Here is an 11716-nt window from a genome sequence, read left to right as displayed (position 1 = left end):
ATTTATTAATTAATATGCTTCCTTTGTTGTTAGGCTATGTGCCAATTGAATTCAGAAAACTAGGAAAAAACAAAAGTGGAGGCATCGAATGGGACCTATTAATTTTGCAAGAGTGTGTGGCATTGGTAATATTTAGTCGACACTTTGTAATCTTACTTTTATTTCTTTTTGTACTTTGTCGGAACAAAGTGATATCTTTTTTATATCTTCTTTGATATAATTTGTAGCGCGCAACCAAAGAGAACAACGAGGAACCATCAAAGTCTGAAATGTTTATTACAACTCGTACAAAGAAAGGGAAGGAAGTTCATACAGATACTCAAGTTGCAATAGTAAGTCATGCTGCAAGTTAAGTCTTGTTATTGTATTTGCTGTTTGGCTTTTATGAATTGCTTGAAAAGGATTTTTAGCGTCAGAAGGACTTAATTTTCATGGTATTTTTGCAACCAGCTAATAACTGTTTCTGCTATTATCTTTCTTTTTTTTTCTTGTTCTTGCTGTTTGATGTCTGTATTGTCTCTACAAGTTTGATTTTGTTGTAGTGAAGATATGGCTGTAGTTGAGTATATAAAATAAAAATGATGAGCTTTGTTATTATGTTCGAGTTTCTCTGTGTGTGTGTGTGTGTGTGTTTTAGCTTGGAATTCTATGGGCTACTGTTATAACCGTGCAGTCCGCGAATTCTAGTCTGATTATTTTCTGTAGAATTGCATCTGTTGCATTGTCAATGGATGCAGTGGCTTCATCTAGTACTAGAATTCTACTCCTCTTCAACAGGGCACGTCCGAGACAGAATAATTGTCGCTGTCCCATGCTCCAGTTTGATCCATCTTGTAAAACTGCATTTTGCTCATAGTACTATTGTTATCTTCTAGTACAAAAACCAATAAAATTGGCTATATGATCTTATATTGATGATCTACATTTTGATCTGTACCTGAGGAATCTAGTCCTATTTTTTTTTCTTGAACAGCCTCTCTAAGCTGACATTTCTCAAGAACCTTCAACAAGAAAATTGTATAAGTAAATTAGAAACAATTATCAAATCCTTATTAACAATTAGATTAGCTTTATATGAAAGTTACCTTCCACATTTGATCATCACAATATTCTGACAAGGAATCTAAGTTGTATCTAACAAAACCTGTAAAGAGCGTAGGATCTTGTGGAATAATTCTAATACGCGACCTAAGATCATGAAGCCTAATTGTTGAAATATTGCGGTCATCAATGATGATCTTTCCATCTGCAGGTTCAACGAGGCGAAACAATGCACTGATAAGAGTTGTTTTCCCACTGCCTGTTCTGCCTACAACTCCAATCTTTTGTCCCCCTTCAAATGTACAGCTTATACCTTGAAGAACTAATAGAGCATTTGGCCTGTACCTCACCTGTTTTAGAACAAACTTAAAAGAGATCAGACGCTTTCATGAACTAATTAACGATTCCTGCAACTGAAACCATACCTTTAGGTCGCGAATTTCTACTTTGCCACGTGTAGGCCAACCAGGTAAAGTGTGATTACTTTGGGCTACTTCAGTTGCTTCACTAGGTAGTCTCATGTATTGTTCTAACCTTTCTACAGAGATAATAGAATTTGCTATTGTGCATTCACATTGAACAGACAAGTATCTTCAAAGGGAATTTCAGAAGAAATTCTTGGAGAAAATGTTTGTTTATAGCTAGTGTAGTAATTGTAGGAATTATTGTTGCTTTGCAAGTTATACTAATCCAGATCATAATTATAGGCAGTTTATTTGGATGTTATTCCTATTATAAGAGCACAACACTAAGCTGGAAACAAGACCTTTGGAAAGGTTCAAAGGAGCTGAATTTTCATATCTTCCAATCTAGCCTAAGTTCATGTCTTTGCTGTGCCATTCTTGGAAGTAAAAGCCTAAATTTTCATAACTCAAAAGCTGCAGTGTAAACGCAAAAACCTTTTGCCAACAGGTTCAGTTTGTTTGTTTCAGATTTTACCTTTTTGTAGGTTGAGATTATAGTATGTGCAGTTTACTTGTAAGTGATGTGCAATAATATATTTTTTGACAGTCTGAACTTCAGAATCGTCAAACTTCCGGAGAAACAGCAGATGATGCATTTAGGGCTGTATTTGGAAAGGAGCAGCCTGGTCGGGTTAGATGCTATGGTAGATCGGTGACGACAAGCTCTCTGAAAAAAGATGAAGAAATCACCAAGCTTAAACAAAAGCATGCCAATGAAATAACTTCTCTGAAGGAAGAAATGAAGGAAATGATGAGAGAAGAAATGCGATGTTTTTTTAGTCAAATGGTGAAAAACAACCCTGGACTGGATTTTCATGATATACAAGGGTGTGTTGGATCTAATATTCCTTCACCAATTGATGCAAGTAGTGCACGAGCTATGAGAGGCCAAAATCTACCACATTCTTCTGGCTCAACTCACGCCCCAAGTCTTAAAAAGGTATTTATATTTTCTAATTTCAAAAACTACCTCAATCTTAACTTACAAAATCATGATTTCTAACCAGTATATACTATATATATGTTTCTTCCTAATCTTTAATTTTATTTTGAATGTGTAGGAAAATACGGGTGATGCAATTGGATATGGTGGTCACAAATAAATTTGATTCATTAAAGTGAATGGTGAAGACCTTTTGAACAATTGGGATGTTTATTTTTATTGATTCTATAAATATGAATACATTTGGTTTTGTAGAGGTCTTTGCTAGTGAACTTTTGAACCAACAGTGCTTTATTACTATAGACAGTACACAAAGTATGTTTCTTTGTTGAAATTTATTTTAAGTATATGCATTTGAATTATTTTTATTCTATTACTTATTATCTAATTTAATGCTTGAGATATATATGTGTGTGAGAACAGAATTTGATGCAAACAAATATAGTTTTTTAACCACAAAATTGTGGCTAATATAAGTATTTGAAAAATAATTTTGTAGTGTAGACAAAATCGCCACGCTTAAAAAGGGTGGCCATAGGGATTGTCATGTTGCTCTAGAAGCCACACTTTGTAAACGTAGCCTTTAACGTGACAAAGATCACGCTTCATAAGTGTAGCCTTATGTCATAAAAGCGTGGCTATATGAGAAAATATAAGTGTGGCCTTTGTACCGTATCGGCCACACTTTTAAAGCGTGGCTTCTAAGGCAACACCTACAAAGCGTGGCCAATAGTCAAAGGTTACGGTACTTTAGGCCATCCCCAAAAAACGTTGCCTAAAGTCGTAAAGTGTTGCCTTTGCCCAAACGCCACACTTCTTGGCATCTTAGGCCACACTTCTCAAGGGTGGTTGTAGGCCTAAAATGTTGTAGTGATTAACCAAACACGTAGAATTTTTTTTTTCATGTTTTTTGGGTGGTGGTGATTTTCAACCCAGGATCTCTTAACTGATTTGATACTATATAAGTTGACTACTATGCGACCATCTCAGTTAGAAGTTAAAACTGAACCCACGACCTCTGACCTGATTTGATATATACTATGTTTACTGCTATGCGACCATCTCAGCTAAAAGTTTAAATTGTTAGACATAGCACTATATTATGTCTGAACAGGTAAAATTGAAGCTCGCGGAAGGAGGCATAAGGGATATAAAATTTGTTGAAGAAGGAGACGAACACATATTTTATCTTCCTCAAATCACACTAAACTCCGATTCTAAAGTAATATTAAGAAACTTAGTAGCATATGAAGCAGCTACTGCTAGTCCAGAATCAGCCCTCGAGTTAGCTGAATATGTTGACTAAAACTAATATTATTAGTTGGAAATACATCAAATGATGAGGAAATTACTGATTCATTCAATGGGATAACTAAAACAAGTGGGAAATTCAAGAAGAAGACGAAGTCGGATTTAGAGAAGGCTATGGAAACTTAATGAGAAATTTTATAATACATTAAGGGTGAAGGCTTATAGGTTTATCAAGTATATTTATACTTCTTGGATGTTTTTAACCTTGTTTTCTACCGTACACCACCAGCACCATCGAAAACTTAATAATTATATTATTTAACTATATAATAAGTGAAGGTTCTCAGGTACGACGAAGGGCATTTTTGTAATTTAAGGCATTTCTGTTGATTTCATTTGTAAACACGTGTTATACAGGTGCCACTTTCTTTAATCATGTTCCTAATTTTACTCTTCTATGTCACACTCAGCTTGTTTGTTTCTTGGGTCTCTCTGTGTTTACATCATTTTTGCCTTCTCCATTTTTCTTGTTTGGTTTTTTCTGTGCTCAATCGCATTCTTTCGAAATCTTCAGTTTATTCTGCTTCACTCCGTTCTGCCCGTTGCCGGTGAGTTCCGATTTTAGTTTCTGAGTTTTGGAATTTCTTTTAGTTGATTTGTATTTGATTAATTTGATATTCTTTCAGATTTGTTGGTTTTTTCTGGTATTTAGCAGGTTATAATCATTCCACATGCATCGAATTTTTACTTTATTGACAATGCCGTCTCCATGGTTAGCTTCTTTTACAACTTAAGTATACCCTCTGTTGTGTCTATTCCCCATGGTTTTCCCCTTTTATGGGTCTTTTGATTAAATTTTATTTTTTAATTTTGGATCTTTATTCAAATTTAGTGTTTCTTCTCTTTGTCCTTGACGTGGGTATTTTCCCCAAAAAATTGTTGATTCTCATGTGTATGCACTTACATTTACTATAAGGTGAAAGCAAAACAATTGCAAAATATAGTTACTAGAAAGCAGCAGCCGAAGTTTCATATCTCAAAATTTGCTCTACCGGAAAAATTGTCATACAGTGTAGTGCGGGTAATCTCAAGTTTAATTTTATGTTTTAATCATATATTGGAATTAGCATATTCTGCTGCATTTAATTATGTGTCTCAATATATCATAGATTTTTTCAAGTACATGGTTCTTATTTTTCAATATGCATGTTGGTTCTGCTCTTTAGTCTTTTTTAATTTTGGGTGAATATTGATATCTAATATTGTCATCGTACTTTTAAACTTTTACCTGTTATAAAGACAAAAAGACAAAATAATTTTTAGTTTGATAAGGCTGACATTGATCTTTGTGACATAGGGTCAGACGAATAACAACTAAATCTATGAATTATAATTAGTTTGAGATAGATTTTGAAGATGTTGTACTCCAAGAATGTGTAGAAATATGTAACTAAAACAAAGAGAAAAATAATCAGCTTTATTTTATTTAGTATTATTATGGTGTTACATCTAGCCTATTAAACACTACAGACAAACAGTTCCATTTGCTTACTTTTTTACAACTTTGATAAAGCAGCAAAAGTTGATTTAAGGCTAAGTCAGTCGATTATTAGGCGTTCCTACGATGCGCATGACATGCATATGCTTACAAATGTACATTACTTAATATGGTACACAGATATCAAAACAAGACAAGCCAAAAATGATTCAACTCATCATCGTTTCAGCCTCCATTCCATCGGTTAAAACACTATAGAAAAACTTCTGTCAGTCTTGTATTTTTTTAAGAAAAAGATGATGTGAGATGGTATGTATCACCACCTGGTCTGTTTATGGAGAAAGGTAATAAGTTATAGTTTGAATTACATCGATAAGTACGGTGGCCATCAAAAGATGTATACACGATTTGCAAACTCAGTATCGAGTTGCAATTTGCTATGTACTTCCAGCTGAATTTCTTTGACAAATAAGACAATAAAGGTAAGGTAAGTTGGTATGAACAATATAATTGAGTACAAAGAGTATTTGTATGCTGCTTAAATAAATAAAACACACAAATAAGAAAATTATTGCACGAAAAATGCACTAATATCGCCCATTTACCCTGCATCAGTTGCCCGTTAAAAAAGAAACGTCCTTTTACACACGACATTGATTTGTTATTTACTAAATCCAGAAAAGAGGAGTTTTCTATTAAGTCTTATTCATTTTGTTTTCATTTTATGTTGTTTTGCCAACCAAGAAGCCTAAAATACTTTCTGAAACTTTTCAGGAAGCAAAGTAGCTACATCACACGTATGTAAAACCTTGCAGTATATTCTTGGATATAGTGGTCTCGAAACAAAAGGTATGCAGTATATTCTTGGATGTAGTGGTCTCGAAATAAAAGGTACGTTTTTATGGCTATGAATTCATAAAAAGACATCCGACAGGGTCATCAACTATTTGAATTCTCATTTATCTAGATGCAAATATAAAGTTTGCAACGTTTAAACAAGAAATTGGAATAAGCATGTTTGGAGAGAGAAAAAGGAACAAATGATCCAAGAGACCCCATATTCCTATCTTGACAACTACTTTTCTGTTTATTCAGTCAATTACAGATGACTACTCTGTTACAGGTAGACTGGTGGACCATAAAGTCAAACAGTCGAAACTCGGCCTAGGAGTGTTTGAACTAGAGGATCTTTTATGATCTACCATCAGGAACTCAATCTAAAAGTGTTTGAACTAGACTATCTTTCTTGATCTACCATCTAATTTAAATTTTTTTTCCTGAGTTTTTCTATTTTTAAAATAGGCAAATATGTGATGATTTTTTGCTTCAAATGCTATCGATCCAAAAGATAAAATATATTATGCTGGTAATACAAGAAAATATGGTCATTAATGACACAGTAATTTGTATTTTTCTTCTTTTTAAAACAGAAAGTATCATTTTCCCTATTTTATAAATTTAGTATAAATGCGACGATTAAAGTCTCATTCTATTTTGGTGTTTTCTCATGAGAGATGAGTTTGAGTTGATTTTTCCTCAAAGATTAAAGTGAGTTGCATTTTTTAGGGAAATACTTTTTCGACTGAACATATTTTCTTGAAAAATAATTGTTTCTTGAGCGAATTCTCGATTTAGCTGAAGAGTTTAATGGTGAGTTTGATCTTTCCTTCAAAGATGAATCTTGAAGAGGCAGTGATGATAATTGCTTTCCTGAGGTATAAAATTATTTGAAAACAGAGACAATCAAACCCTTATATATCTTGGCATGGTAAAACCACAATAGTATGTGATTTGAGGCTTTTCTATCACATGCAACAGTTTCTCGCCCTATAAGAAAGAAATTTGAATCTCAATTGTTTTCTTGTTAAGCTCTTGTTGGACTCTTAAAAATATAGACCTACAGATTGCGATTACTATATTTCATCCATTTTAGTAAATGTTGATTCCACCCTGGTGGATAAGTCTTGACGGTTGTATATTATCATTATTTGAGGTTCTTACCTCTTTGTTTCTTTTCCATCTGCAAATTACTTAGTTAGCCATTGAGAAGCATCTTAGTGAAGTTTGCATTTTGCATTAACTAGATTGGTGTTTCTAGATCTATTATCAAGTAGTCATTGAGAATAAGGTGAAACTAAAGTTTATGTATCTGGAAAGTAAGAATTCACAACTATTGCGGCTGGCGCAACGTTACCGTGATACCAGTAAGTAACATTGATTACCGAAGTCTTATCGATATATATATAAAGCATTAGTGATACCATTCACATTCATATTATGAAAGTGTATATTCGTGATTTATAATTTCTGGTGCACTGAAGAAGGTGAATCAATTCATATATGAAGATACCAACTCAATATCTTCTATCATTTAAAGAAAATTTTGTTTTCTGTTGAGTGCACTAATATCATACGACATTGAAAGTTGGTTTAGTATTGCTTAGATCCAGGTTGTTCATAGGTCCCCGTTTTTTCCCCTGTGACTAAAATATTCATTCTCCGATCTTTTATAGTGTTTGAGTTTAGAAAACCTTAGTTTATAAAGGTTTTCTGTAAAATTCTATTTGTCCCATTTAAAGCCATTGAAAAGCATATAACAAGTGACAAATGTCTGTTTAGTGAGATCCTGGAAGAATAAAATGCTTCTCTAGCTTACATATAGGCATATCTTCTCTCTTGTGATAGTTCTCTATACCCCATCTTTCAAGGATGTGAGTAATCATTTTTCAATTCCAGGTACTTATCAATTAGTTAAGGACTCTTCCTCAGACAGCATCCTTCTCTTTCAATTCAGCAACAGTGATAATTCAAGAGACTGTAGATGTATGTCATCTGCGTACGAAGTTTTCCTTTAGATTTTGTAAAGATTCCAATATCATATTTGTAACTGTTGTATCAATATCTCTCGACCAGGCAAGGTAAACGATTCAGAGCTCCGAGAAAAAGCTATTTAGAAGTTGGAATAGTCATTGAAATTTAGAATTGCTGCAAATAACTCATCTCCCACAATGTATATTTCATAATATTCTGAATATCCTGTAGAACTTTTTTCCAGAATGCATGAAAAAACTGTGAAGTGTTAACATGTTGTGCACATTGAATCAACTTGATAGTATTACTTCCTTTCTGGCACCGGCCATCTAGTTATTATTATAGAGCGAAGCACTTAAAATCAATCCTTTGTATTTTCTAAAAAGAAGAAATTATTCGTTATAATTTTAACCTTGTTATAAAACAATAAAAGAAGAAGATTGCAGAGAAAAGTAGAGGGAGAGAATTCTTATTGATTTGGGATGAATTACAATAGAATAGAACCCTCTAGGGAGAGGGTGACTTAGCCACCAAGCAATGAACCCTAGAATCTCTCTAAATATAGACATTCACCATAAATACAATTCTACTTATAACACTCCCCCTTGAATGTCTATCCAACAGATAATGTGCCTCGTTAAAACCTTAACTAAAATAAAACCCAGTGGAAGAAAAATTCTAGAGAAGGAAAAAGAGTACACATATCTAATAATGCGCCTTTCGGTTGCCTCGTTAAAAACCTTGCAAGGAAAACCCAGTGGGACAAAACCTTGTAAGGGAAAAAGAGTACAACGCGTATTAACTCCCCCTCATGAGAGCATCACTTCACATCCTTAAGCATTTGCATTCCAATCTTGTGCACCATCTTCAAAAGATCTTTGGTAGAGATTTGATGAACAAATCAGCCATATTAACTTGAATGAATATATTGCACCTTGAAATCATTATTCTTGATAGAGATGAATTGTATTCATATGATCTTGTTGGAAGCATCATTTCAATATCTTCACATAGGGGTGAAAACTCTTGCTATCATATTATCATGCTTATAGTTATAGGAAGATATATATGTGTACAAATTGCACTGAGAAAGTGGTTCTTCAAGATCAAGAATTGTATATGCTTCAAGCAACTTAAATCCTTTATGGATTGTCATATAAGTTAAAGTCATATAAGCCATATAGTAGACTTTAGATGCATATCAAGTTTTCATGTCATGCTAGACATATAAGATATCAAAAACTGATTGCACATATCATTGACTTATACTTTCAAGTGTTTGAACTACATGTTCAAAACCACATGTCTTTCATATAAAATCAAATTCTACTTGCATTGTTTCTCCACACTTAAGATCCTCATATATATTTAGCGCTATCATAGATGTCGTCGACAAACATTTTATATCGGTTCCAACCTCCTTATTTTTCATAAAGACATAACATAGAGATTTCTTCATTCATATATTCAGGTACCTGAATCTCTCATGAGATTTTATGAAGTGTTATGTCATGTAATCTTCTAGATCACTTGCCTCCTTTTGTTATGATCATTTAGATCATTTGCTCATCTTCTTTATCAACAAGTTTATTTGAAACCGATTTGTCTATACGCTTTAAGCGTACCATAGACTTTGTCCATCTTAGGACTTAANAAAGTGATGGTCAAAATTCCAAAGCGGTACTTATTTGCAGGGGTCCATGACCCTCGCCTATTGCAAAAATACATTGGACCATTGTCCATTGAGAAGCGTATTGGGAAGGTTGCATACCGGGTGGATACCCCAGCTTGGTGGAAAATTCATCCCGCTTCCATGTCAGTCTCCTGAAACCTTTTCGGGAAGACACGGAGGATCCTTCAAGGAGCCAGCTCACAATACCCAGTATTCGAGGTCCCAATTCAACCGGGAAAAGGCGTGTTGAAGCTATCCTTGATGACAGAGTGATTCATGCCTCAAGGAAAGATCACCAAGAATTTTTGGTGAAATGGCAGGACTGTGATGCAGAAGAGAATACTTGGGAGAGGGGAACAAACCTCAAAGCCTACAAGAGCCTCATTGAAGATTATTTTGCAAGGAAGGCGCCGAGGACGTCGCCAACTCAGGTGGGGGAGAATGTCATGGGCGGCTTTCCAGCCATGCCCCATGACCCCTTGGGCGCGCCCCGTGGCGTCCTAGCGAACCTCCCAATGCCTAGCGCCACGGACGGCCCCGTGGTCTTGGCCGCGCCAAGTGACAAGCGCGCAGGTGCCTCTGTCGTCCCACCGATATCCCTCGCGAGCGCCATGCCGCAGGCAGAAGCCAACAGCGCCGCGCGCGCAGACCGTGATGCCAAAGACACTGCTGCTGACAACGGGCCTGCTGCTGCCTTATAGAAAACTAAGTCATTTTCATTGTAAATATAGAGTAGTTTATTTCATGCACTTTCCATTATGTTTCTCTAGCTTAATTAGGTCTACTCCTGTAACTTTGGTTTATTTTTTTTAAGTATTATTAGGGGGGATCAAGCAATCAAAACTTTCTAGCAAGCAAGCAATTCTCTGTACTGGTGTCTCTCCCCCTCGACACCGCGTTGCTTTTCTGTAATAGCTTTCATTAATGCAATCAAGCTTTCTTTCATTCTGAATTCTCATTTCTGTTCTCTCAATTGCTCTTGACATTGGTTTTCCCGTACGGCACTGACAATCTCGTCTAGCGTACGGAGGGGACCTCAGTTGGCGGACAGCAACTGGACTGACATCAGTTGCCTAGCCGTACGTCGCCCTTCCAAGGAATCTCAGGAAGGCGCCGCGTATCATTATAGATGTCATCGACAAACATTTTATATCGGTTCCAACCTCCTTATTTTTCATAAAGACATAACATAGAGATTTCTTCATTCATATATTCAGGTACCTGAATCTCTCATGAGATTTTATGAAGTGTTATGTCATGTGATCTTCTAGATCACTTGCCTCCTTTATTATGATCATTTTGATCATTTGCTCATCTTCTTTATCAAGAAGTTTTATTTGAAACCGATTTGTCTATACGCTTTAAGCGTACCATAGACTTTTTCCTTCTAGAAATTATTCTAATAGGAGCATTTCCAGTGAGAATATAGTTACTTTCTTTAGGTCAGCAAATGCATCTAGCATACTTTGCAATAAATTGTAGATGAATTATCTTTTTATGAACTTCAAGTTCATATTATCGTATTCGAGGATCTAGATATACAAATGATAATTCATTCCACGTAACTTTTTCTCAACTGTTTATCTTGTCTCCCCCTCATGTTAGAAAAACTAACTTTCTTCTTCAATTTTGGGAACCCATCTTTGTGCATTATGGTGTTAGTAAAACTATACACCGCACATCAATAATAATAAGATGGAATTATTGGTTCCTGACCCTGAACCACTTGTGAGGGGAGAAAATAATATACTTTCGTATATAACGTATATCAAACTGATATAGATAACTTTGTTCTCATAAGCAATAGTTTAGCTATTAAGTGGAGGCACTCAATAAATCATTTTGCTAAACCAACTTTGATGTAAACCAACTTATCAAGAAGAACTATCTTGAATAAAAAATCTGAAAATTATGCTCTATATTAAATTATTGAGCAAGTTACCTCGCAAACACCAGGTTGCGGGTCAATAATAATTGCACATGTAACCATCTCATAGATGCATCTTATGTGGTATACATGGCAGGTGAATGGGCCC

The 11716-nt window shown here is 35.0% G+C and overlaps 2 protein-coding genes across 7 annotated transcripts; both read left to right on the top strand.

The window, feature by feature from the left end:
* LOC109234814 lies at positions 227–3754 on the top strand. The gene is made up of 3 exons (XM_019400866.1): positions 227–332; positions 2053–2445; positions 3563–3754. Exons 1-3 carry the CDS (start codon positions 270–272, stop codon positions 3752–3754), a joined length of 648 nt encoding a protein of 215 aa, XP_019256411.1. The 5' UTR covers positions 227–269.
* LOC109234344 lies at positions 4151–8298 on the top strand. Of its 6 annotated transcripts, none has more exons than XR_002069180.1 (4): positions 4151–4307; positions 4386–4471; positions 4676–4780; positions 5972–8298. XR_002069180.1 is itself a non-coding variant. In XM_019400302.1 (4 exons), the coding sequence occupies exons 1-4, from the start codon at positions 4157–4159 to the stop codon at positions 8149–8151; spliced, it is 354 nt and encodes a 117-aa protein (XP_019255847.1). In that variant the 5' UTR covers positions 4151–4156; the 3' UTR covers positions 8152–8298. The 6 variants fall into 6 exon arrangements, 2 of the variants coding, with proteins under 2 accessions (XP_019255847.1, XP_019255846.1); XM_019400302.1 differs by lacking the exons at positions 4386–4471; positions 4676–4780 and having other exon boundaries at positions 5972–6046; positions 7934–8020; positions 8111–8298; XM_019400301.1 differs by lacking the exons at positions 4386–4471; positions 4676–4780 and having other exon boundaries at positions 5972–6088; positions 7934–8020; positions 8111–8298.

The sequence above is a fragment of the Nicotiana attenuata genome, chromosome 11 (assembly GCF_001879085.1).
Source record: "Nicotiana attenuata strain UT chromosome 11, NIATTr2, whole genome shotgun sequence".
Lineage (NCBI taxonomy): Eukaryota > Viridiplantae > Streptophyta > Magnoliopsida > Solanales > Solanaceae > Nicotiana > Nicotiana attenuata.
Note: the sequence above shows the minus strand (reverse complement) of the source record. Positions and strands in the feature narration are given on the sequence as shown.